The sequence below is a fragment of the Cnephaeus nilssonii genome (assembly GCF_951640355.1).
Source record: "Cnephaeus nilssonii genome assembly, chromosome: 19".
NCBI lineage: Eukaryota > Metazoa > Chordata > Mammalia > Chiroptera > Vespertilionidae > Cnephaeus > Cnephaeus nilssonii.
In genome coordinates, this window is record NC_137090.1 from 33,777,989 (window position 1) to 33,799,815 (window position 21,827).

A 21,827-nucleotide genomic window follows, 5' to 3' on the forward strand; every position below is an offset into this window, starting at 1 on the left:
GAGTTATCCCTGTCTGTGAGAGGGCAGAGGAACAGTGGAGTGGAGCTGGGACGGCAGTTGGGGACTAAAGGTCGACTCCACAGCCACCTGCAGGGGCTCAGGACGATGGAATGGGGATGTCTCAGCGGTGACAGTGAGGACAGACTTGCCACCCTGTGCTGGACACCCAGCCTGCTCTAACCCCAGGAAAGGGGAGGGAATCTGAGCCCGTGAGCTTAGGTTTCTGCCACCATGCCGAATGGGGGACGTTGGACTTGGCCATGAAGAACAGGAGCAAACATTTCTTGCACACCTGCGTTTGGTCTGAGTTGGGACGTGGCCCAGCCCCCTTAATTAATTGGGTTAAATGGACCCACTGAACAGAACTGAGCCCAGGTCCAGCATCAGGGCTGCGCTGGTGGATTCCAACACCTGCCCTCCCCCTCACCTGGGCGCTCCTGCCCTGCCAGGCCCCTGGGAAGCCCCTGAGACTATCGTTTGGAAAAATTCGGTCGGAGAAGAAAAGTCACTGGAGAAATCCTGAATAATTCTTCCCATGTCCTCCCACCACCATCACCGCCTCTTGTCCCACACCCTGCGCACCCACACCCACACCATGAGGCCCCACACCCCTGTGAAGCTCTGGCTGCACCCCAGCGCCCACCCCCTTCCCAGCTGGTGCCCTCAGCCCTTCACCAAGACATTAGCAACAGGGAAAGAAGCCACCATTTGTAATAAATGACGTCAATGATGACAGGTGGTGTTTGCCGAGCAGGTGCTGCAGGTCAGCATGATGGTAGGTCCTTCTCACACATAAAGCACTCCACCTATCGGAGAGGTCAAAGGGCTCAGCAGGCCAGTCAGGCCACGTGACCCGGGAGTCCTAGGTGACCGGAGCATGACAAGGGTGAGCACTGGCTCCTGGGGCTGCGGGCAGCTCTGTTTGGGTTGGGACAGGTTCATTGCAACCCCAAACCCGTGAGGCCTTTCCTGGGCCTGCCCTGTGGGCAGCGGAGAAACTTGAGGTTCAGGGCGACCTCCCCAGAAGCCCCTTAAGCAAAGAAAAGGAAGCCCTGAGCTGGGGCGGAGCCCGGATGCCTAGGGTTTGCAATCCTCAGCACTTCCTTCCCCTGATGAATTATTCACGCCCATGGCCAGGGGGCAGATCAATAATGCAGGAGGCAGAACCGGCAGGGCCGAGCTTCCAGCTGACCAGCTCTGCTCCCAGCCCCGGGAGGCACTCTCCGCAGGCCTGTGCCCGGCCTCTGAAAGCCGCCTGTCCTCAGGGCGCCAGGCTGTACTCACGCCCAGGAAGGGGACCTCTGGACAGTTTCAGCGCCTCCTCTGCCTGAAGGGACCCACCTGGTCCTGGGCACAAAGGAATCATGTCCCTGGGCAGACCCTGAGCGTAGAATCCCTGCTGTAGGACAAGGGAGCCAGACACTGCAGCTTCGCCAGGCCCCCCCTCGGCTCTTCCTCCCAGGCCTCGGGTCGGCGGGTGGAGACCCAGGAGACCTCGTGTTAATTTGGGTTGTGAGTAGAGGTTTCCATCCAAGCAGCTTTAAGGCACCTGCTTGACTTCTCTCCATCCCTGAGCAGGTGCCCGCAGGTCCACAGTGGGGGCCAGAGGCTGGGAGGGGGTCCGGGTTCCTTGGGAATTGTGCTTTTGGGGCGCGCACACGCAGGCTGCGGCCTCCCTGGTAAACACTTCGGGAGTAGGGGGCAGACCTTTTCTGGTATGAGAGCCCCTGAACTGTGGGGTGCCTCTCTGTGTCCTTCTCTTTGCTTCTCAGTATTGCCTAGGCCAGTGGTCGGCAAACTCATTAGTCAACAGAGCCAAATATCAACAGTACAACGATTGAAATTTCTTTTGAGAGCCACATTTTTTAAACTTAGACTTCTTCTAATGCCACTTCTTCAAAATAGACTCGCCCAGGCCGTGGTATTTTGTGGAAGAGCCACACTCAAGGGGCCAAAGAGCCGCATGTGGCTCGTGAGCCGCCGTTTGCCGACCACGGGGGCCCTAGGTTTTCTCAGTTTGTTACAATAGACCAGGCAGTGAGTGAGAAAGAGAGGAACGCGGTGGTTTTTAGAGGGGAGACCCAAGACCCCCTGGAGAGGGTGTGTGAAGGTGAGCAGCGCTGTGGTGAGCTGGGCCCTCGGCTCCAGGCCTGGCCGGCGCGTCCCAGCTTTAAAGTGCAGTGAACCCCTGAGAATCGTGGCCAAGGGCAGACATTCCGAGTGGTTGCATTAGGCCAGGGTGCGGCCTGAGTTTCTACTTTGCTGACAGCTCCCATGATGCCCAGGGACACACTCTGAGTAACAAGACTGTGAGTCCAGCCCAGTGGGTCCCAACCTCAAGTGACCATTGCCATCACCTGGAAAGCTTTTAAAACCCTCGTGCTCAGGCCACGCCCAGATCACGTAAACCAGATTCTGCAGGCGTGGCAGCCAGGTGTCAGCATTTTCCAAAAAACCCAGGTGATTCCCGTGAGCAGCCGGGCCTGAGGCCCCCTCTAGGCCCCTCAGCTTACCCCTTTGCCTCACTCCTTACACTGAGGCCCCGAGAAAGGCTGGGCTGCCCGAGGTGACGCAGCCGGTGAGTGGAAGGCCTGGGCCTGGGCCAGGGCGCTCCTTGTCTTCTCTCAGGCATCGGGAGCGGGAAGTGGCAGGTAGGGCTGGGAAGGGGGCAGCAGGGACTCAGGCTCAGGGTCACCTGCAGGGCCCAGAACCTCCCAGATTCTGGGGTCCTCTCCAGGCTGTGCCCCAGGAAGTTGTTATTCACGTCCCCCCGGTGTCTCCAGCCCTCACAGGGCACCGGGAAGCAGCCCCGTGGGTGTGCCGAGCAGATTATCACCCCGTTTGCCGTGGGGGTCAGGGTTCAGAGCGTACAGGCCGCTGTCCGGGGCGCAGCGTCTGTCGTTTGAAACCTCCTGCCCGGTGGAAGCTCCGGCTTCCCCCTGACTGATCCTAAGACACACCTGTCCTCCTTTCCCCCGGTTTAAAGTTTCTAGACATGGGTTGTGTCTGACAAATGTTGCCAAAAGACCTGCAGGCCGCCACGCGGGACAGTGAGTGCCGCGAGGTTCCTGGCGCTGCCCGTGTGGAGAAGGTGCAGTGAAGCCGACTGGCATTCAATTGGCAGCATCACACGGTGACGGTTCCTCCTAACCTAGACCCCCAGGCGGTGCCTCACGTGCCTTTGGAAAGGGCGCCATGCAGCACCGAGGCCAAAAGCTGCAGAGAAATGCGGCTGCGTGCCGGGGAGGGCGGTTGAAGGACATCGAAATGGCCAGCTCCCTTGGAACAGCTCACAGCCTTTTACGGCGGGGAGGCTCCGGCCACCGAGGCATCCATCCGAGGGCTGTCCTGAGTCACCAGTCCTGACTGCCCGGGGCCTCTAGCCTTCACTTGCTTCCCAGGACAATGGGACTCCAGGGGAGGTGTTGGAGGATTAAGTGAGGTCATTTACACAAACCACAGAGCCCAGCTCCCGGACCCCTGTGCAGTTAAAAGGAGTTTTCCCAAGGGGACGGACAGGCAGGACTCGAACCCACGCGGCCGGCCGCAGCTCCCACACCCGCTCCACGCTGCTCCACTCTGCTCTGCCGCCTCTGGGTCCTGCAGCTCTCCCTCCATTCCTGCCCCGCCCCAGCCTATCCCTTCCCTCCTCCTTCCCCCACCCTCTTGCCTTCAGTGCTGGCGGCCGTCATGGCCATGTGGCAATTCCTCCCTTCCCACTGCCCAGCCAGGGCTCTGCCCACACCCACCTCCCACCTGGGCCTGCCCTCCGAGGTCCTTGCCAGCTTCCACAGGCCTCCAGCCGCTGCCTGGACCCCTGGGCCCCAGCGGCACAAACACACAGCCCGCGGGGTGCGTGGACAGGCAGCTTTATTTCTTTCCATGCCGAGGAATACAGAGGCGTGAACTGGCGTGTGGCGCGGGCGGCGGGAGAGTTCTTGCAGTTCCCTATGGGCCTCGGGAGAGACTGGTCAGCGCCCCGAGCCGGGACCACTGCGTTCATGCAGCCAGCAGCCGGGCCCGCCGCGGAGCTGGGACAGCAGGGCCACGGTCCTTCCAGCTCCAGCGAGGCCTGGGGGTGCCAGGCTGCCCGTGGGGTGCGGGCAGTGGAGCGCCCTCTGCCATCATCTTCCCCTGGTTCCTTTCTCTCTTCTCCCTGAAATGCTGAGCTGAGGCCCCGTGGCGCCTGCTGGGAGCCTGGGACTGCTGATCCCTCCGCCCAGAGCCGGGGCCTATGAACCTCAGTTCCCATAGGCCTCAGTCTCCCTGGCCTGACCTTGCAGGTGACACAGATACTCTGGACCACCCCCAGATCCTCCTCCCCTCCCCCCTCCTCACCCTTGCCCCGACAACCAGGGCATCTCTCTTTTGGCCTCCAAGTTCCCATAAAGCAAACACAACCAGCTCTCCTTTAGGGCGGGGAGGGGCTGGAGCTGATTTCCTGGTGGGGGGCTGACTCAGCAAAGCCTCCCCCGAGAGATCCGGGGCCTGCGTCCTCCCCTCCTGGCGGTCACTTGGGTTGGCCTGCGCTCAGGACCCAGAGCTGCCCTGGCAGACAGAGTCTACGCCAACAGACGCCCTCCCAGGGCCCTGCGGAGGGTGGGAGGCTGGCAGGGGTCCCAAGAGGAGCATAAGCATTGTGAACAGGCTCAGGGGAACATTCTCGGTCAACCGGGGGCCAGTCTGGCTGCGGCTAGGAACCTGCCCTCCACTGAGCACAGTGACCCTGGCTGCTGGGCGGGGCCCAGGCAGGAAGGCCTGGTACATCCCTCTCCCAGAGTCTGGGAGCCAAAGCCAGTGGGGAAGGGGGGCACGGAATTTGGGGGAGAATCTGGGGCCAAAAGCCAGGCAGGCGGCCCAGGGGCCATGGTGTCCAGCCCCGCCTCTCCCACAGACGGGCCCTTCAGCCCAGCTCTTCCCTCTGTCTTGGGATTCTCTAGACCAAGAAACACTAAATCTTCATAAAAACGCTCTGGCCCGCTTCCCTACAGGGAGCACACACACTGCCAACGGCCAGGAGCCCTTGGGAAGTGCCCCCCAGGGGGGTCCCAAAGCCTCCTCCAGGCAGAGCCTCAGCTGTTTGTGGATGGCCAGGGCAGAGGGGAACATGCCCCATCTGAGCTGCTCTGTACGGGGCCCCAAGTTTGTACCCCAGACCAGGGGGGCCATGGCAGGAGGAAGCTCGGGCCCGGGGTCCTCACCAGCTGGCAGTTAGGCCCTAGGAGTTCTTGGTTGGTGCCCCGGGCAGCAGCACAGGGCGGGGCGGGAGGTGGACTGGGGCATCCTGGGAGACCCGCTGGGACCATAGTTCTCGGCAGAAAATGTTCGGGAAGCGGTCTGTGTCGCGCTGTCCCTGTTCCCGTCTTCACCAACATTCCTTTCGGCGCCTCCACCCTGCAATAGGGGGCGGGGGAGGGGGGTGTGGTTGTCGCCTCCATCCAGGGCGGCTGTGGTCCGTGTGCTGAGCATCCCTCGGCCTCTGAGGTCAGGGCACGGCCGGGATCGCAGCAGGCATGTGGCGCACGCGTGCAAACAGTCCTCTCTATCCCTCCTCGAGAAAAACACAAAGATCCAGAAAGTCCCGTGACTCTGTGCCTGGCCCTGCGGGGCGTGTGCTGCTCTCTCCCACCGCGGCTCCTGGCTCCTGCGGCTGGTTTCTGCTCCTGCTGGCAGTACACGCTGCTCGGTAGATGCCAGGAAAGTGTGGGGATGAGGAAGAAGCCAGAACACGGGGGGCAAATGCCAGGCTGTGTCCATGAGGTTAAACCACATTATTCACTGGTTCAAGTCCATTTCCCTTCTTCCTTCCCTCCTTCCTTCCTTCCTTCCTTCCTTCCTTCCTTCCTTCCTTCCTTCCTTCCTTCCTTCCTTCTTCCTTCCTCTGGCTTTTCCCATCTGATGTGGATGGCAAAGGAGTGACAGAGGGTCCCTCTGAGTTCATGCTTTTGGAGCCTGGGGACAGGTGGGCCCTTGGCAGCCCCCGTCCTGTCCTCCGTGGGGTGAGGGGGTGGGGTGGGAACGCCAGCTGGCCAGGGCTGCCTCTGCTGGCCGAGCCCTGGTCACGTCTATTTCTTCTGGACTGTAAAGAAAAGGACAGTTACGGCAGAACAGAGCTCAGAGCATGGGGTCCTGGGTCCCCGTTTTGAGGATTTGGGTGTTTGTTTCCTCGTGGGACAGGGCAACAGGGACTACCTGGTTTGGGGCTCTTGGTGGAGCTGAACTGCCGGTGAGAGGACTGAGGCCTGTGAGCCCTGCACATAGAGCCATCTGTGCTTGGATTTCCTAGTGGACGCTCAACAGTTCCCTCTACCATTTTGAATTCAGTGGTTGTCATGTGCCATCAAAAGGGTCATGGCTGCCCGGCCAGTGTGGCTCAGCAGTTGAGCGTTGACCCAGAAACCAGGTTCGATTCCCAGTCAGGGCACATGCCCAGGTTGCGGGCTCGATTCTCAACCGGGGCCATGCAGGAGGCATCTGATCAATGGTGTTCCTCTCTCATCAATGATTCTCTCTCTCATCCCTCTCCTTTCCTCTCTCTCTAAAAATCAATAAAAACATACTTTAAAAGAAAGAGTCATGGCTAACATGACAAGCAGCAGCAGGACAAAGGCATCATAGGCGGCTGAGGCATCGTAGGTGATACTGAGGCGAATGCCCCGGGCGGGTGGGTTCCTGCCTCTCATGTACCTGCGTGTCTATCAGACTCGGGGAGATCACGGAACATGCTTCAATCCAGGCAGAGAGGAACTGTGGGTTTTGAACCCGGCAGGCTGATTACAAACCTGACCTCTTCCCTCTCCTCAGTGGCCACGGTTGCCCATGACCCCACGGCTGAATCCCAGGCTTTCTGCCCCAAGTTGAACACCCCATAGTCTAGACCAGTGGTCAGCAAACTCATTAGTCAACAGAGCCAAATATCAACAGTACAATGATTGAAATTTCTTTTGAGAGCCAAATTTTTTAAACTTAAACTTCTTCTAACGCCACTTCTTCAAAATAGACTCGCCCAGGCCGTGGTATTTTGTGGAAGAGCCACACTCAAGGGGCCAAAGAGCCGCATGTGGCTTGCGAGCCACAGTTTGCCGACCACGGGTCTAGACCAGTGCCTCCCAAACATTGATGACTGGCTGGGGATCTTAGTAAGATGCAGATTCTGATTCAGTGGGTCTAGGTGGAGCCTGAGAGTCTGCATTTCTGACACGTTCCCGGGTCAGCAGCCACTGCCGCTGCTCCATGGGGCCCATCGAGGGGAGCAAGGTCTTTAGGGAAGAGCCTGGGTTGGTCACTGCAAGGGGCCGAGATCCCTGGGGGCTTCCGTCTGTGTGTGTGTGTGTGTGTGTGTGTGTGTGTGTGTGTGTGTGTCTGTCTGTCTGTCTGGCTTCTTCTTTCTGTCTGGGGAGCTGCATGGGCCTTGTGAGCCGCTGGAGTCACCCTTGGGAATGGCTCCCCTGCTTGGAGAACCTCCTTGGGCCACCACCTCTGGGTGCTCACAGATGTGTTACTTTCTGACTTCCACCCTGTGCATTGTTTACTTCCGGCCTGTCCTGGCTGTCTCAGCGCCATTTACAAAGACGGACACATCCGTCATCTCGGGTGATGCTCACAAAAGCCTCTGTGCTGGAGGCTTCTTCCGCCGGCTCCAGACAGGAAAGCCCCTCGGGTTCAGCTAGACATCCCAGCCTCTGGCTCCTAGGCCTGTGCTCTTTCTTTTATTTAAATATGTTTTTATTGGTTTTTAGAGAGAGAGGAAGGGAGAGAGATAGAAACATCCATGAGAGAGAAACATCACTGATTGGCTGCAGGCTGGGCATCGAGCCTGCAACCTGGGTATGTGCCCTGACTCGTGACCTCTTGGTTCCTGGGTCACGCTCTTGCCCCCCCCCCCCTTTCCTTTTAATCCACTTTCCAGGAATAAGACGGGGCACACAGCCAGCCTGCTCAGCTGGCTACTGCCTGGAACTGAGCTGCTCTTTGGGAATGAGAGGCTAGGCTGTGGTCCCCACAGGCTCTCACCTTCCCCCCACTGCCCCTGCCCCAGAGGCCAGGCTACAGCCTTGGCTGGCACGTGGCTGGGACTCACCTGCAAAGTTAACAGTCACGGCCACAATGATGATGATGATCCCCATGATGATGAAGGTGATGCTGAGCAGCCGGGCCAGGCGGCCCAGCCTCCGGGCCCCGTCTATGTCCCCCTGCTGCACGCTACTTCGAGACTGCAGAGAGAGGGTGGGTGGCAGGGACCTCAGGAAGGCTGACCTCACAGCCCTGGGGGGGCCTGGCCTGGGCCTCTGGAACACACCTGGTCCCACTGTAGCCCGCACTCCAGCTGCCCCCTCAGGGGAGAGGATGTGGGCTTCTCCTCGAGAAGTGGCCTGGATTCAAGGGGCCGGGACCCTAACCAAGCCTGGCCCTCGCCGGCTGAGGACAGCTGGAGCAGAACCAAGCAATGCAGAGTCACAGAGCCACAGGGCGGTAGAGTGGAGACCGAGGGCCTGAGAGGGAGGCCCAGGTCCAGGCTACACTGAGCTGGTAGGAGCAGGTAGGCCAGCCACCCCCCTCCCAGACCCCAGGCCTAGGCTCACTGCTGTGGCTGCACCGAGAGGCGAAGGCAGTGCCTGTGGCTTTCTCCATGGCCTGCCGGCCTGTCTCCTTTTCTCTGGGAGCTCCCTCTTGCCACAAAAGAAAAAAAAATCCCTGGCTCTCCCTTCCCACCCAGGAACCACGTCCTAGTTCAACCAAGCCCACGTCCTGGCTCACACAGAAAGGCAGGTGTCTTGGGTTTGAACCAAGAAGGCTGGGGCTGGGGGAGCCACCCTCTCAGTGAGCTGGGTGTTGCCTGGCCCTATTGAACGTGGTGAAGTCAGGTGGGCGAGGGCAGGAACAGAGAGCGTGCTGGGCGGCTCAGTAGGGGGTGTGTCCCAGGCGTCTCCATCATCTTATACCCCTGCCGGGAGCACTTGTCAACTTGCTGGCAAGGGCTGGCCCGTGACCTCCAGCTCTAGAACTCACAGGTGTGTGACTTCTAGAACCGGCACACGCGGGAGTCCTCCGAGGGTGTGGCTGCCTCAGGCCACTTAGTTGGTTATTTGTTGTCTGATTCTTTGAGACCCCTGAGTTCAGAATGGACATGCGGTCAAGTGCCTTGATGATGACGATTTATCGAGCCCTTATTTTGTTCCAGGCAGCCGGCTAAGGACTGGACCTACGTGATCTCATTCAGCCTCAGAATCATCCTAAGAGGTTGGCAGTGTTGCCCGCTATTTTTTTTTTTTTTTTTTTTTTACTGTTTAAACTCTTTATTATGAACCTGTCTAAAACAACAGGCACAGGAGAGCAAGGAGTGATTCCGTTTCAATCAGTATCGGTGTTGCCAGCTTTTGAAGAAACTGAAGTTCAGAAATGCTACCCTTGCCCTCTCTGTTCTCTTCGTGTGGGCAGCCCCCGCCCCAGGGTTCTGTCCTCTTCGCCTCTCAGAATTCTAACCAAGCCCACTCCCACCCCATCCCAGGCTTCCCTGTCTCAAGCTCCTCCTAGGCCAGCCCCACGCTCCTGTCACAGGGTCACTCAAACTTGCTTTGCTCACAGCCATAGCTTCCGACTTCCCAGACCTGCTCCTGGCCTTGCACCCCTCCTTCCACTTGCCCAAGCCCCAGTTATTGGCAAACAACCGGAATCATCCTGCTCTCCCACCCCACCCTGCTAATCAGCTTGAGCTCCTAGTCAATCTCAGTGCACGTCCCCCTCTAGGTCCTTTGCATCTGCCCAAGTTCCAGGCACCACTTCTTGTTCAAGCCATGACAGCAGCCTCCTGAAGACCCCCAGCCCCACGCTCTCTTCTTCTCCTTTCTATTCCCAAACCACAGTTTCACTGCACAGGTTACGCCAGGCACTGTGCGAGGCCCCGGGATGCAGCAGGGTGCTAGAGAGTCCCCGTTCCTAGCTCACGGCCTGGTGGGGAGGCTGGCCCCCATTGGGATCCCACAAAGAGAGGTAAAGTTGCAACTGTGGGTAGTGTTACAACAGAGAGGGGCCTGGTACTGTGAGGCCTTATAAAAGGGGAGAGCCACAGAAGACTTTCTGGAGGAAGGACATTTGGATTGAGATGTGAAGGATGAGTAAGAACTAAATAGACCTTTTGTAAGAGGAAGGAGAGTATTCCAGCAGCGAGAACAGCATGTACAAAGACCCAGAGGGAGGGAGCCCGTGCGTGGCAAACGTGTAGATGTTCCATACATCAGTGTCTGAAGGAAGCGGGAGGAATCGATGGGAACCCACCCGTGTGGCTGGAACTGAGAGAGTGAGCAAGAGGAGGTGGGTGGGGCCAGGCCAGGCAGGGCTCTGCCCACACAGGAAGGAGGTCGGCTCTTACCCCGAAGCAGTGGGAGCCAGGGAAGATGGGAGGCTAGAGCAGAGGAATGGTTTCCAAAGGCCCCCCTGGCCGTGTGCGATCAGAGAGGAGGCTGCGCTTCAGGAGCTGATGCAGAAGTTCAGCAGGATGATGGTGGCTGCGTTCCTCACTCCCTCCAAGTATCTCCCACGGCCCCCCACTGTCCACAGACCAAAGACTAAACTCAGGTTAGCTTTGCCTTTTCTGATTTTACCCTCTCCTATCTCCTCCACACCCTCTGGGCCTAGCCAATCTGAGCCACTCGGGGCATGTGCGCTGGCGCCCACATGCCTCCTGCCTGCATTCCTGCTCCACCACACCTCCTCTCCAGCCTTCAAGGGCTTGCTCCAATGCCGCCCCCTCTGGGAAGCAACCAGGATTCCTCCACCTTCACCGGAATAATCATGATCCCTTACATTATTGGAAAGTGTACCTTCTCTCAGGAAGTATGTTAAATGCTTGCCATCCAATAGAGCAAGGGTGGGGAACGTCCGGCCCGTGGGCCTTCGAAGGCCCATGAAATCATTGGGTCTGGCCCTGCCATGGCATTAGGAGTGAGTTAATTTAAATGTTTGACCAAATACAGCAGGCTAATTTTTAAGTTGATGATTTTGTATGGCCCGTGAATGATGTTATAAAGATCCAAATGGCCCTGGGCAGAACAAAGTTCCCCACCCCTGCCCTAGAGCATGTGATCCTAACACCACATGAGTTAGGGACTGTTACTAGGCCATTTACAGATGAGGAGCTGGAGCATGCAGGCATTCTGAGAGAAGCAACCGGAGAAGTGGAGTAAGGCCAGATCAAGAAGGGCCCTGGGCCTAGCTGGTTTGGCTCAGTGGATAGAGCATTGGTGCTGGGACCGAAGGGTCCCGGGTTCAGTTCCGGTCAAGGGCACATACCTAAGTTGCAGGCTTGATCCCTGGCCCTGGTCAGGACATGAATGGAAGGCAACCAATCGATGTGTCTCTCTCACATGGATGTTTCTCTCTCTCTTTTCTCCTCCTCCCTTCTACTCTCTCTAAAAATCAATGGGAAAATATCCTCAGGTGAGGATTAACCAAAAAAAGAAGGGCCCTGGCTTTTACAAAACAGAATCTGGATTTTGTCCTCTATGCATTGGGGGGTGTACGACTGAGTGAGACATAGAGGATTTCTTCAAGACAGGAAAGAAAAAAGATCCAGTGAAGAGGGTGAGGGTGAAAAGACCAAGGAGTGATTGGCACCCCAATATCCCCAGGCAGCAGGTCTGGACCTGAGCACAAGGATGAACTATGGGCAGCAGTGGAGAGCGCTCCTGTCCTTGGAGACTGGGTGAATGTGGGTGCGGGGGATCTCATGCCTGGACAGGTCTGCAGGTGGGTCTGCGCAGGAAGTTGTGAGTGTTCGTGCCTCTGGACCTCAGGGGTATCAGTGACCATGGACCAAAGTCATCCAGCAAGAGATGAAAGAGAAGGTGGGTCTGGCATGAGGAGGGGGCATGGAGTGGGGCTTAGGCAACAGCCCTCCCGGACATGGCAGGGACCCCACCAGGAGCAGGTGTAGCCTCCAGCCCCCTAGAAGGGTCGTCTGGCTAAGAGCACAGGTTCTGGAGCCAGACCCGGATGCCTTCCCAGCTCCATCCTTAACTGTGTGACCTTGGACAAGTGGCTTACCTTTCCTATGCTTTAGTTTCCTCGTCAGGTAAAATTGGTACCCACCTCATCCGGTTGTGGCGGGGATTAAATGAGATACTATAAGTAGGGGGGCTTAGCTTGGTGCCTGGCAATAGTAAGTGCTCAATACATATATAGTAATGAGCCCAGCCGAGGTGGCTCAGTGGTTGAGCGTCGACCTATGAACCAGGAGATCAATGATTCTCTCTCATCGTTGATGTTTCTATCTCCCTCTCCCTTCCTCTCTGAAATCAATAAAAAAGATATTAAAAATAATAAATATAGCAATGAAATATGTTTATTGTTATCCCTCCATTGAGTCTGAGAAGAGAACAGGATCATAACCCATGAACCTTAGCAGAGGAGGGCAGACCTGTTCTAGAAGGGAAGTCTACCTGGGGAGTCTGGTGGAAAGTACCAACAGCACTCCTTTCACGTTCAGAAATGTCCCAGTTAGGATGTGAATCACACGATCACTCTGTGTCCAGGAACCTACCGCTCGTCCGTTTCCTCTTTCTTCCCTCCACCTGCTTTCTCCCGCCCGCCCCCAGCTTGATTTTGATGGCAGTGGGGTGGGGGGATACGGGAGGCTCCTCCTGGTATCCGTCTCCCCCAGGGGAACACAGTACTTTTTCCATCCTCATCTTTGGTGCCCAGCCTCAGCAAGGTTCCTCGCTCTGGCAGGTTCACCGTGAATAGCAAAGCCTCATTGCACAGCTGTTTTCTGTAGCTCTCATTTCTGGGAGAGAATCCTAGCATCTCCCTCCTGGACTTGCCCTCTGTCTCTCCCCACCTCAAATACAATCAGGTAAGAATTCCTGACCTTCCTCATGTCCCTCAAGTCTGTCCCTCCCTCTCTAGTCCCCGCTCCACCGCCCTAGCCCACTCCAGGTATATACTGCATCTCTTCGCTCTGCTCTACCCTTGCCCCCATCCAATCTTCTTGACAGCCAAGGGGATGTCTTTGAAATACAGGCCTGGTCATATGACTCCCCATATGAGAGATACAGTTTTATGCCCCCGAGCCTTTACACATACTGTCTCTGCTGGAATGCCTTTTCTCATCACCATATTGCCATCTTGACAAAAGGCACCTCCAGTAAAACTTTCCTTGACTCCCACAAACAATGAGTCAGCCCCTGCTTGGGGTTCCCATCGAATTTTGGACCTTTCTCTTCTTCTCTCTTAGCACCTGGTGGCTATGTCAGTCTCTCTCTTTAGACTGTACACCCCTTAAGGGCAGGGACCATGCCTCCTCCATTTTGGTATCATTGAGGAAGTCAAAAATAAGAGAGAAAAACAACGAGGAGGGTCTGTTTTCTAACCACTGAACTTAGCCAGGGGCATGCTCAGTGTTAAGAGCAGATTCTTGAAGGAAATGAGCACTAGCCCACGCCACCTCCAGCTCTCTGCGTGGCCAGCCCGGGTCACTAAACAGTTCCACCAAGGCAACATTGGGGAGAAGGGAGGCCAACACACAGGAAGGCTCCCGGGACTCCCAGGAAGTCTGGCTTTAGAGATTCTGGGGCTTCCTTGAGTCATGACAAAGGGACTCATTCTCAGCGGTAAGCCTGGCATGCAGGGGCAGGGGAGCAGCGCTTGAGATGAGTCCTGCCCCTGACTTTGCAGAGAAGTAGCTGTGAGTGCAGCAATGATTCAGGACCATGGAGAGAGGAGCACGCGGGGCTGGCTGGGACTGAGAGGTGGACAGGGGGAGGCAACAGGGAGAATTTTCCCAGTCACACTAAGCCCAGTCTCTCTTCTTTATCCATAGAACCATCAGTCCTTGCTTCCCAGTCATGCACGTTCCTCAGAGCCGGAGAGTCCCCGTTGAGGCAGCGACACTGGGAATGGCCGGATGGAACGGGGCAGACCTGATTGCGGCAGCTTTGATGTGTCAGACACTTTATCCGTGCTCTCCAGTGTAAACCTCACAACTGTCCTGTAAGTCTTCGTTTTCTCATCTGCCTCGAAGAGTAGGACCCTACTTTTTAGACATAGAAGCTCCTCACCACTGGCTGGCACTCATTTCTGAAGCCGCCGCCCCCCTTCCGCCCCCCCCCCCCCCGCATCAGTTACCAAGTGAATGACCCATTTCTTGGCTACAGGGAGGAAGGAGACCCTCATTTCTTTTCACGAGGAAGTACCAGCTGCTCTCTCATCCCCACTAAGTGGCATCGTCTTCTTGTACAAAATGGCTTAAGTCGAAGGCACACTAATAATTTCAGTAATGATTATAATGACTGTGAATTAATAGATCATCTGTGATTGCAACGGCTGTGGGAATGGTGAGGGAGAAAATGAATTCAAGTTAATAGATTGGGGAAGAGAGACTGAAAAAAGTCTGAGAGTGGGTGGGAGGTGGGGGGGGGGGGCGGAGATGCTGGGGAGAGCTGCTTCCGCCCCGAGGCTCAGGCCAAACCCCAGCAGCTCTGAGACTGACAAGATGCGCCAGGGCTGGTCCGCTATTGGTCCTTCCACGGAGGCCAAGCACCTTCCGGCCGGATAAAGCAGAGGGGTGCTCTGCTCCATGCCCCTGCACAGCCCTCGCTCTGCAGCAGTGCAGTTGTTTCTGCCAGGCCTCGTTAGCTAACCCTTCCGTGGTGCAGAGTGGCGAAGAGTAGAGGGGGACAGATGGTGATGGACGGAGACTTGGCTTTGGGTGGTGAGCACACAGGACAGTGTACAGATGGTGTGCTGTAGAACTGTGCACCTGAGACCAATATAATTTTCTTAGCCAGGGTCACCCCAATACACTCATGTTTAAAAAAGAGTGGGGAAGAACGGTGGAGGTTCCAGGGGCGGAGTCAGAGCAGGTGCAATGGCAGATGGGAAGGAACTGGAAAAGCTGAGGGGCCTGAGACAGCAGCTGTTTACCAACCGATTCCGAAGGTTTTCAACATGTGAAGCCAGCTGACCAGCTGACCGTCAGCCTGGCTGGGGCTCTTGCTGAGTGAAGGGATGAATGCATAAATGAATGAGCGTGAGCCTGCACCATGTCAGTTAAATAACGAGGGCATCCAAGTGCCTACGGAAGGGGTGTTGAAGCTCCCACATTTGCAGAAACAACCTACAGAGGAGGGGCTGCGTGGAGGCTCCCCAAAACCACAGGGCTGCCCAGCTCCCCTGGGTGGTGTATGAGGGTGAGACTTCATTATCCCCAAACTGGTTGAAGTCAGAATTGCCCGTCCCCTGGGGATCTGCCCTTCCCTCTGACGTTGCAGTTTCATTTAGTGTTCGTCACAGCACCCACTCCGTTTACTGCGTGCCAGCTCAGGGCTAGGGGTTTCCACACGTATTACCTCATGAACCCTCCCAATAACCCGATGAGGCAGATGGTTTTATTAAACCTATTTTGCAGAAGAGGAAACTGAGGCTAAGGAAGGAGGCTGTGAGATTTGGACACGGTCAGGTGGCGTCAAAGGGACAGAGCTGGGACGCTCCCCCAGGTCCATTTGATGCTTATTTTATCACCTTTGTCCACTGAAGGCCCGCCGCCTGGGGTCCAGCTCCAGGATCTGGACAGCAGACGTTGCCGACTTTGAGGAGCATGGCCATGTCTCAGCCTGACCCGGAAGTAAAATGGATGAAGTCAGCCTTGCCCTGGCCACCCCAGGAGGCTCACAGGAGGCTGCAGTTCTGAGCACACGGCGGAGTCTGGACAACTCCGCAGGTAGAGCCCTGATCCCCCAGCCCTGGTCACAGCAGGCCACTGTCAAAGCCACAGAGAGAAGGACCTACTGGTCCATTGCTCTTCCACTGATGGAGTTGGGGGGAGGAAGAGAACAGTGCGGGGGGGGGGGGGAAGGTTAGTGGCTGGGGCGAGGGGGGCAGGGGAAGAGGAAAAGAAGTGGAATTCTTCCCTCCCCCCACAGATGCCTGAAAGGTTTGGCTTTCCTGGGAGGGACACACCATCCTCGTCCCCAGGGGCAGATGCAGGGCGGGACCAGGGAGAGAACACTGGATTCAGCATCCAGCTGGGTGACCGCGGGCCAGGTGCTGTTCTGTACCGCTCAGTTGTCTCATCTGTGAAGTGGGAACAATCAGCCGCACTCTGTCAGCCTCATCTTAAGACTTGCTCTGCGGACAGTACGCTCTCGACAGCTGCCAGGGCTGGGCTCTCCTTCCACCCGGGATCGACGGCCTGATCCTCCCCTTGGGAGCCAGTGCGGGGGGGGGGGGGGGGTGCTTCAGGGGAGCAGTCCCAAGGCCTGTTCCCAGGACCTGGAGACACCGGCACAGGGTCTCACTCCCTGCTGCCCTCTCCGGCCCTCCTGCACCCTGGCTGTCTGGGTGGGACCCAGGGATTCAGCCCTAGATGAACACCTGAGCCCGCCCTCCCTGGGAAATGGGAGTTTCCTCTGAACTAGACTGGTTCCCAGAAGAGGGAAGACTACTATGGGCACCCCCAAGAACGCTCCCCGCCTGGGCACCCCTGGTTCAGGAGGCAGGCTGTGGGATGGGCAGGGACAAGAGCGTGGGCTCCAGGCATCTGGGCTCCCAGTCACTAGCAGGTTATTTCCCACGTCCATCCGCACCGGAGTGTCCTCGTCTGTACATCGAGAGCAATAGCAATACCTAGACCTCACAGGGTCATAGTCTGGATTAAATGCGGTAACATACATGTGCCGTGTCTGGACCTGTGCCTCACAGGTAGCGAGCACGTGGTGAGAGGTCGTCATATTACCCCTCATCCCTGGGCTGCCTCCGTTCCTTCTCTCTGGCTCCCTTTAGAAATTCATCTCCACAACTACACCCCGGCCCTGCCCTGGCTCCTCCTCTGAAATCCCACCCCAGTCTCTCTCCCACCCTCACGCTCTCACAGCACCTGCCCTTGGACTTTCTTTGAGCCCCAACCTGTGACCAACCTCCTCTCTTCCAAGGCAATTACCGTCTTCCTGGCCTCACTGCCTCCCAGTCCAACCCGATCCTTGGGTGCGTCGTCAACCTGGCTAGCACCTTCTGTGCCACCGGGTCCTGCCCTTGTGGCAATTCTGCCATCCCAGGCGTGGGTGGGCCCAGTGTCACATCAGTGACCCTGTATCTACAGCTGGAGAAAAGCCACGCCACCCCGCAGGCCGATCACAACTCAGACCCCTGGTCCCCAGCAGAGCCCTCGGGCCATTGACCTGTCTGTGCCTAGTCACCTCTCCTCCCCTCTGCCGTCAGGCCCTTATTTCCCAGCAAACAACCTCGCCCTCCGTGTCCCTGGTGGCATGGACCTCATACAGCATGAACGACTCCCTTTTCTTTGAGTATTTCCATCTGCTTCCTCCCTCGTGCCTCTCCTCCCAGCTCCCAGGGAGGAGGTCTTTCTTCTGGACCCCATCTCTCCGCTCCTCAGGGACCTCGCCTCATCCATCCCCTCTCATGTTTTAGAAAATACATTTTTATTGATTTCAGAGAGGAACGGAGAGAGAGATAGAAACATCAATGATGAGAGAGAATCATCAATCGGCTGCCTCCTGCACACCCCCTGCTGGGGACTGAGCCGGCAACCCGGTAATGGAACCTCCTGGTTCATAGGTCAACACTCAACCACTGACCCACACTGGCCGGGCCACCTCTCTCATTTTGCCCAAGCGTCTCCATCACCAGGGTCACCAGGGATCCATAAGTGGCCAAGCCATGGACACCCATCCTTATGGAACCTGATCTTGCTGCTGTGTTGGACGACTCCCTCCTTCTTCAAACTCACTCCTCCCTGGTGTCTCCCCTCTTTTTCAGTTTTCCTTCCACCTCCAGGAGTCTTCTTCCCAACACCCTTTTCTGCCCACTCCCCTCTGCCCACCCTGAGCGTTCTCTGCGAGATAGTGCCGCTGTTTTTGAGTTGACTACCGGGGCTCCAAAGCAAGCACTGCTCCTCCCTCCTCAGCACCTCCGTCCTCAGCGCCCTCCTTTCTCTTTCTCAGCCCACCGCTTAGCGCAGGCCTTCGCATCTGCTGCACCGGCTCAGGGGCCTCCTGCGGGGCCTCCCTGCCCCCATCCGGCCTGCTCTCATTCGTTTCCCACATTGGTTTGGTTTTAAAATGGGAACTGACCACATCACGCCTCTGCTTAAAATCCTTATTTTATTTATTTATTTTAAATACTTTTTTTATTGAATTCAGAGAGAAAGGGAGAGGGAGATAGAAATATCAATGATGAGAATCATCGATTGGCTGCCTCTTGCACGCCCCCTATTGGGGATCGAGCCCACAACCTGGCCTGTGCCCCTGACTGGAATGGAACCTGGGACCCTTCAGTCGGAAGGCCTGCGCTCTATCCACTGAGCCAGACCAGCTAGGGCTGCTTAAAATCTTTAGAAGCTCCTCAGAGCCACTAGGATAGAAGTTAAATCCCTAGCCCGGTTAGCGTGGCTCAGTGGTTGAGCATCAACCTATGAACCGGGAGGTCACGGTTCGATTCCTGGTGAGGGCACATGCTTGGGTTTCAGGCTCGATCCCCAGTGAGGGGCCTGCAGGAGGCAGCTTGATCAATGATTTTCTCTCTCATCATTGATCTTTTTTTTTTATCATGATTTTTCTATCTCACTCTCCCTTCCTCTCTGAAGTCAATAAAAATATATGTTTTTTTAAAAAACCTTAAATTCCTAAAGCAGGTCCTTGCCCACCTCCCCTGACCACCACATTCTCACATCCTTCTCATACCAAACAGACCAGGTCTTCTCCAGCGGCTTCCCACATGCCTCCCATGGTGCCTGGTGCGTAAAAAGACACGTCCTCTACCACTTGTTTTTCTCCAAACAAGCAACATGCCGTTCAAGGAAATGAATGGGCGACTGAACGAATGCTCCGTGTCACCTCTTTTAGAGGTTCCCCTGCCCCGTGCCCTGGCCCAGGCCCGTTCCTCTCTCACCTGCTCTCCCTTCGGCCCCTCCTTTTGCCCTACACAAGACTGACCCACCAAAATGGAAATCTGACCTCACCCCTCTCTGGCCTCAAACCCTCCGATGGACATCACGCTACAGCACGGGCGAAGCCTGAAAACTCGATGCCACTGGAAGAAGCCAGTCCCGAAGGACCACGTGTTGTATGATTCTGTGTATGTAAAACGTCCAGAAGAGGCAAGTCCATGAGAAAGATGAGCGGTCGCTTAGGCTTGGGAGGGATTGAGAGTGAGGTGTGTGTATAGAGCAGTGATGGCGAACCTATGACACGCGTGTCAGCACTGACACGCGTAGCCATTTCTGATGACACGCGGCCGCATGCCAAGGATGAAACATTTGCTGCTCCTGAGGATGAAACATTTGCGACTAGAGTCTTGGAGTTAGTTTTTTCCTCAAAGTGACACACTACCCGAGTTATGCTCAGTTTTTTGGCAAAGTTTGACACACCAATCTCAAAAGGTTGCCCGTCACTGGTCTAGGGGGTGGGTGGGGGGAATGATAGAAAAAAGGTACCGAGTTTCCTTGGAGGCGAGGACAATGTTCTAAAATTGAGTGTGGGCATGGTTGTGCCTAACTGTGACTGTACTAAACACCATGGTCCTGCCCTTTAGGTAGGTGAACTGTACGATATGTTACATTTCAAAGCTCTAAAAAGCCCCACAGCAAACCTGTGAGGGTTTCCGTTCCTCACGAGGGAGATCAGCTGCCACCGCGTTGCCGTTCCTATGTGATAGCATTTAACCGCGTGCTGGGTGTTGTTCTTATAGCTCACACAGCGCTATAATGTAGGTGTTACGGCGTCCACCCATTTCGCTGATAGGTACGCTGAGAAGAAGAGAGGTTTGAGTGACTTGCCCGAAGCCACACAATACCTTGTGGTTTCGCCGAGCACAAATACTTCTTGCAATGTGTGCCGTAAGGATCTGTTTACAAGTTTCTCCCCACTGGACTGGAGGCTCCTGGGAGTTGGTGATGATGTCTGGGTTAGCGCCTGGTTCCCTGCCCCTGGCCCGGTGCCCATCAGGCCTGACTCAAGGGCCTGGGAAGGACATAGAAACGCACTGAGCGTGGGCTCACTGGCTTCCCAGGCTCGGGCCCAGGTTTCTTTTGACAAAGGCAGCTCACCCCGGCCTGCATCCTGCTACCCCCACCAGGAGACAGATGCTAGCAACGGTTTTCTCCTGGGCCCCGGGGGGGTTTCCCTCCCCAACCTGCCTCCCCTCCTTGGGCTTCTCCCTGTAACCAAGAGCCACCGGCTGCACCCCTGCGGCCTGGCCCTGCCCCGCGGTCCCCACGTGCAGCAGGCACACAGGGAGCCCCTCAAAGGCCCCACCCTGGGTGCAGCCCAGCCCTGGCTCTTGTGCCAAGTGCCCCTGATAGGCGGTGCGGGAGCTGATGGGGCTGGGAAGGCTTCCCGTGGAGACAGGGCCTGGGTGAGGGAGACAGAGACGTGTGAGGAAGTAGAGGCTTTCTCAGAGGGCAGCCCGTGGACAGCAAGAGTGACCACAGCTCCGAGGGGCTTGGTGTCCACGGCTCAGCGGAGGAGTCACTCCAGACAGAGGGACAGTCCCTCCCCACCCAGACCGCTGGCCTGGACCGGCCCGGGGCTAGCAGACCACTGCCCCCTGCTCCTAGCTTCCTTCTGGACGCCACTGCCTGCCCAGTCTGTCTGTCTGTCTCTCTCCTTGCTAGACCTCAAAAGTCCCATCTGCTGACCGTGTCTGTGGATCCTCTGCAAATAGCTCTATCCAAACAGCTTGGTTCAGGGACGATCTAAGACAATGGACTCACAACCCTGCAGCACAAGAGTGCGTGAGAACAGAGACAAGCCCGCACGCCCTCCTTGGCAAGTCTAGCGCGCCCTCTGACACGGTTTCCGTGCCCTCTGACACGGTTTCCACCCGCGGCCCAGACCTCCGCTGCCCTGAGGACAGAGGCTGAAATCCGGGTAACCACCAAGGCCCAGAGGGTCTGGCGGGAACTGACCCGAGAGGAGCAGCCTGGGGAGCCAGGCCCCCGGCCCCCCAGTGCTCGGCAGGAAGCCCCTGGGGCTCTTGGAAACCAGAGCTGGCACAGAGAACACCCAGGTGCCGGGGGCGAGTGTGGGGGAGGCTGTGGGGGGCTGGCCCCCCTCCTGAAAACACTGGCCCTGGGACTCCACGCCAGCTGCAACCTCTGCTGATAGCATAGCCCTGCTCAGGAATGACTCCTGGGGACAACCCTCCCGCCCCACCACAAAAGACAAGACCCCCAACATGGCTGTCTCTGAACTTTGGAGTTTAGCTCCAGGGGGTTCTGTGCAAAGTCAAGAGCAGAGATGAAGGAACAGTAAACAAACGCTCTCCTGGCCCCGGACCCTCCTCCAAGGGGGGGTAGTCTGCCAGCTGAGAAAGGGGGGGGGTCTCTCCCCCAGCCCCTGGGCCCCAGCTCTCACTTCTCTGCACCCATGCCAGGGAGCATGCCTGCCACCCCGGGCCCACCGTGCCCTGGAGCAAAGGGCAGCACTTACCATGATAGAAAAGATGAGGGGGATGAGGTTGAGGGGCCAGACGGGGCAGAAGCAGGAGGCGATGGCAAGGATGAGGTAATCTTTGGGGGCTTCTCGGTCCTGGGCATAGGAGGCGGTGCCAGTGGAGGACGCCCGCCTGGAGCTGGCACGAGAGGGCGACCGGGGCAGGGAGGCCTCCCGATGCCCCTCGGATACCACCTTGAAGGGCAGCCCGTGGCCGTTCTGCTCCAGGTCCAGAGCCCCTGAAAGGGACTTGGGCAGCTTCAGGGACTTGTCCCCCTTGTCCTCCACCTTGGTGAGGAGCATCTCCATCTCGGGCAGGTCCAGGGGCGAGGCAGCACCCGGCTCCCGCGCCGGGGGAAACTGAGGCTGCACGGGGTTGGCCAT

At 57.1% G+C, this 21,827-nt stretch overlaps 1 protein-coding gene across 1 annotated transcript; it reads right to left on the reverse strand.

Annotated features, from left to right (window-relative positions):
- Nucleotides 1-5,211: 5,211 nt before the first annotated feature.
- TRARG1 (trafficking regulator of GLUT4 (SLC2A4) 1) lies at nucleotides 5,212-21,827 on the reverse strand (the record flags this gene model as incomplete). The annotated part of the gene is made up of 4 exons (XM_079798674.1): nucleotides 5,212-5,394; nucleotides 6,561-6,687; nucleotides 8,014-8,213; nucleotides 21,441-21,827. The coding sequence occupies 4 exons, from the start codon at nucleotides 21,825-21,827 to the stop codon at nucleotides 5,212-5,214; spliced, it is 897 nt and encodes a 298-aa protein (XP_079654800.1).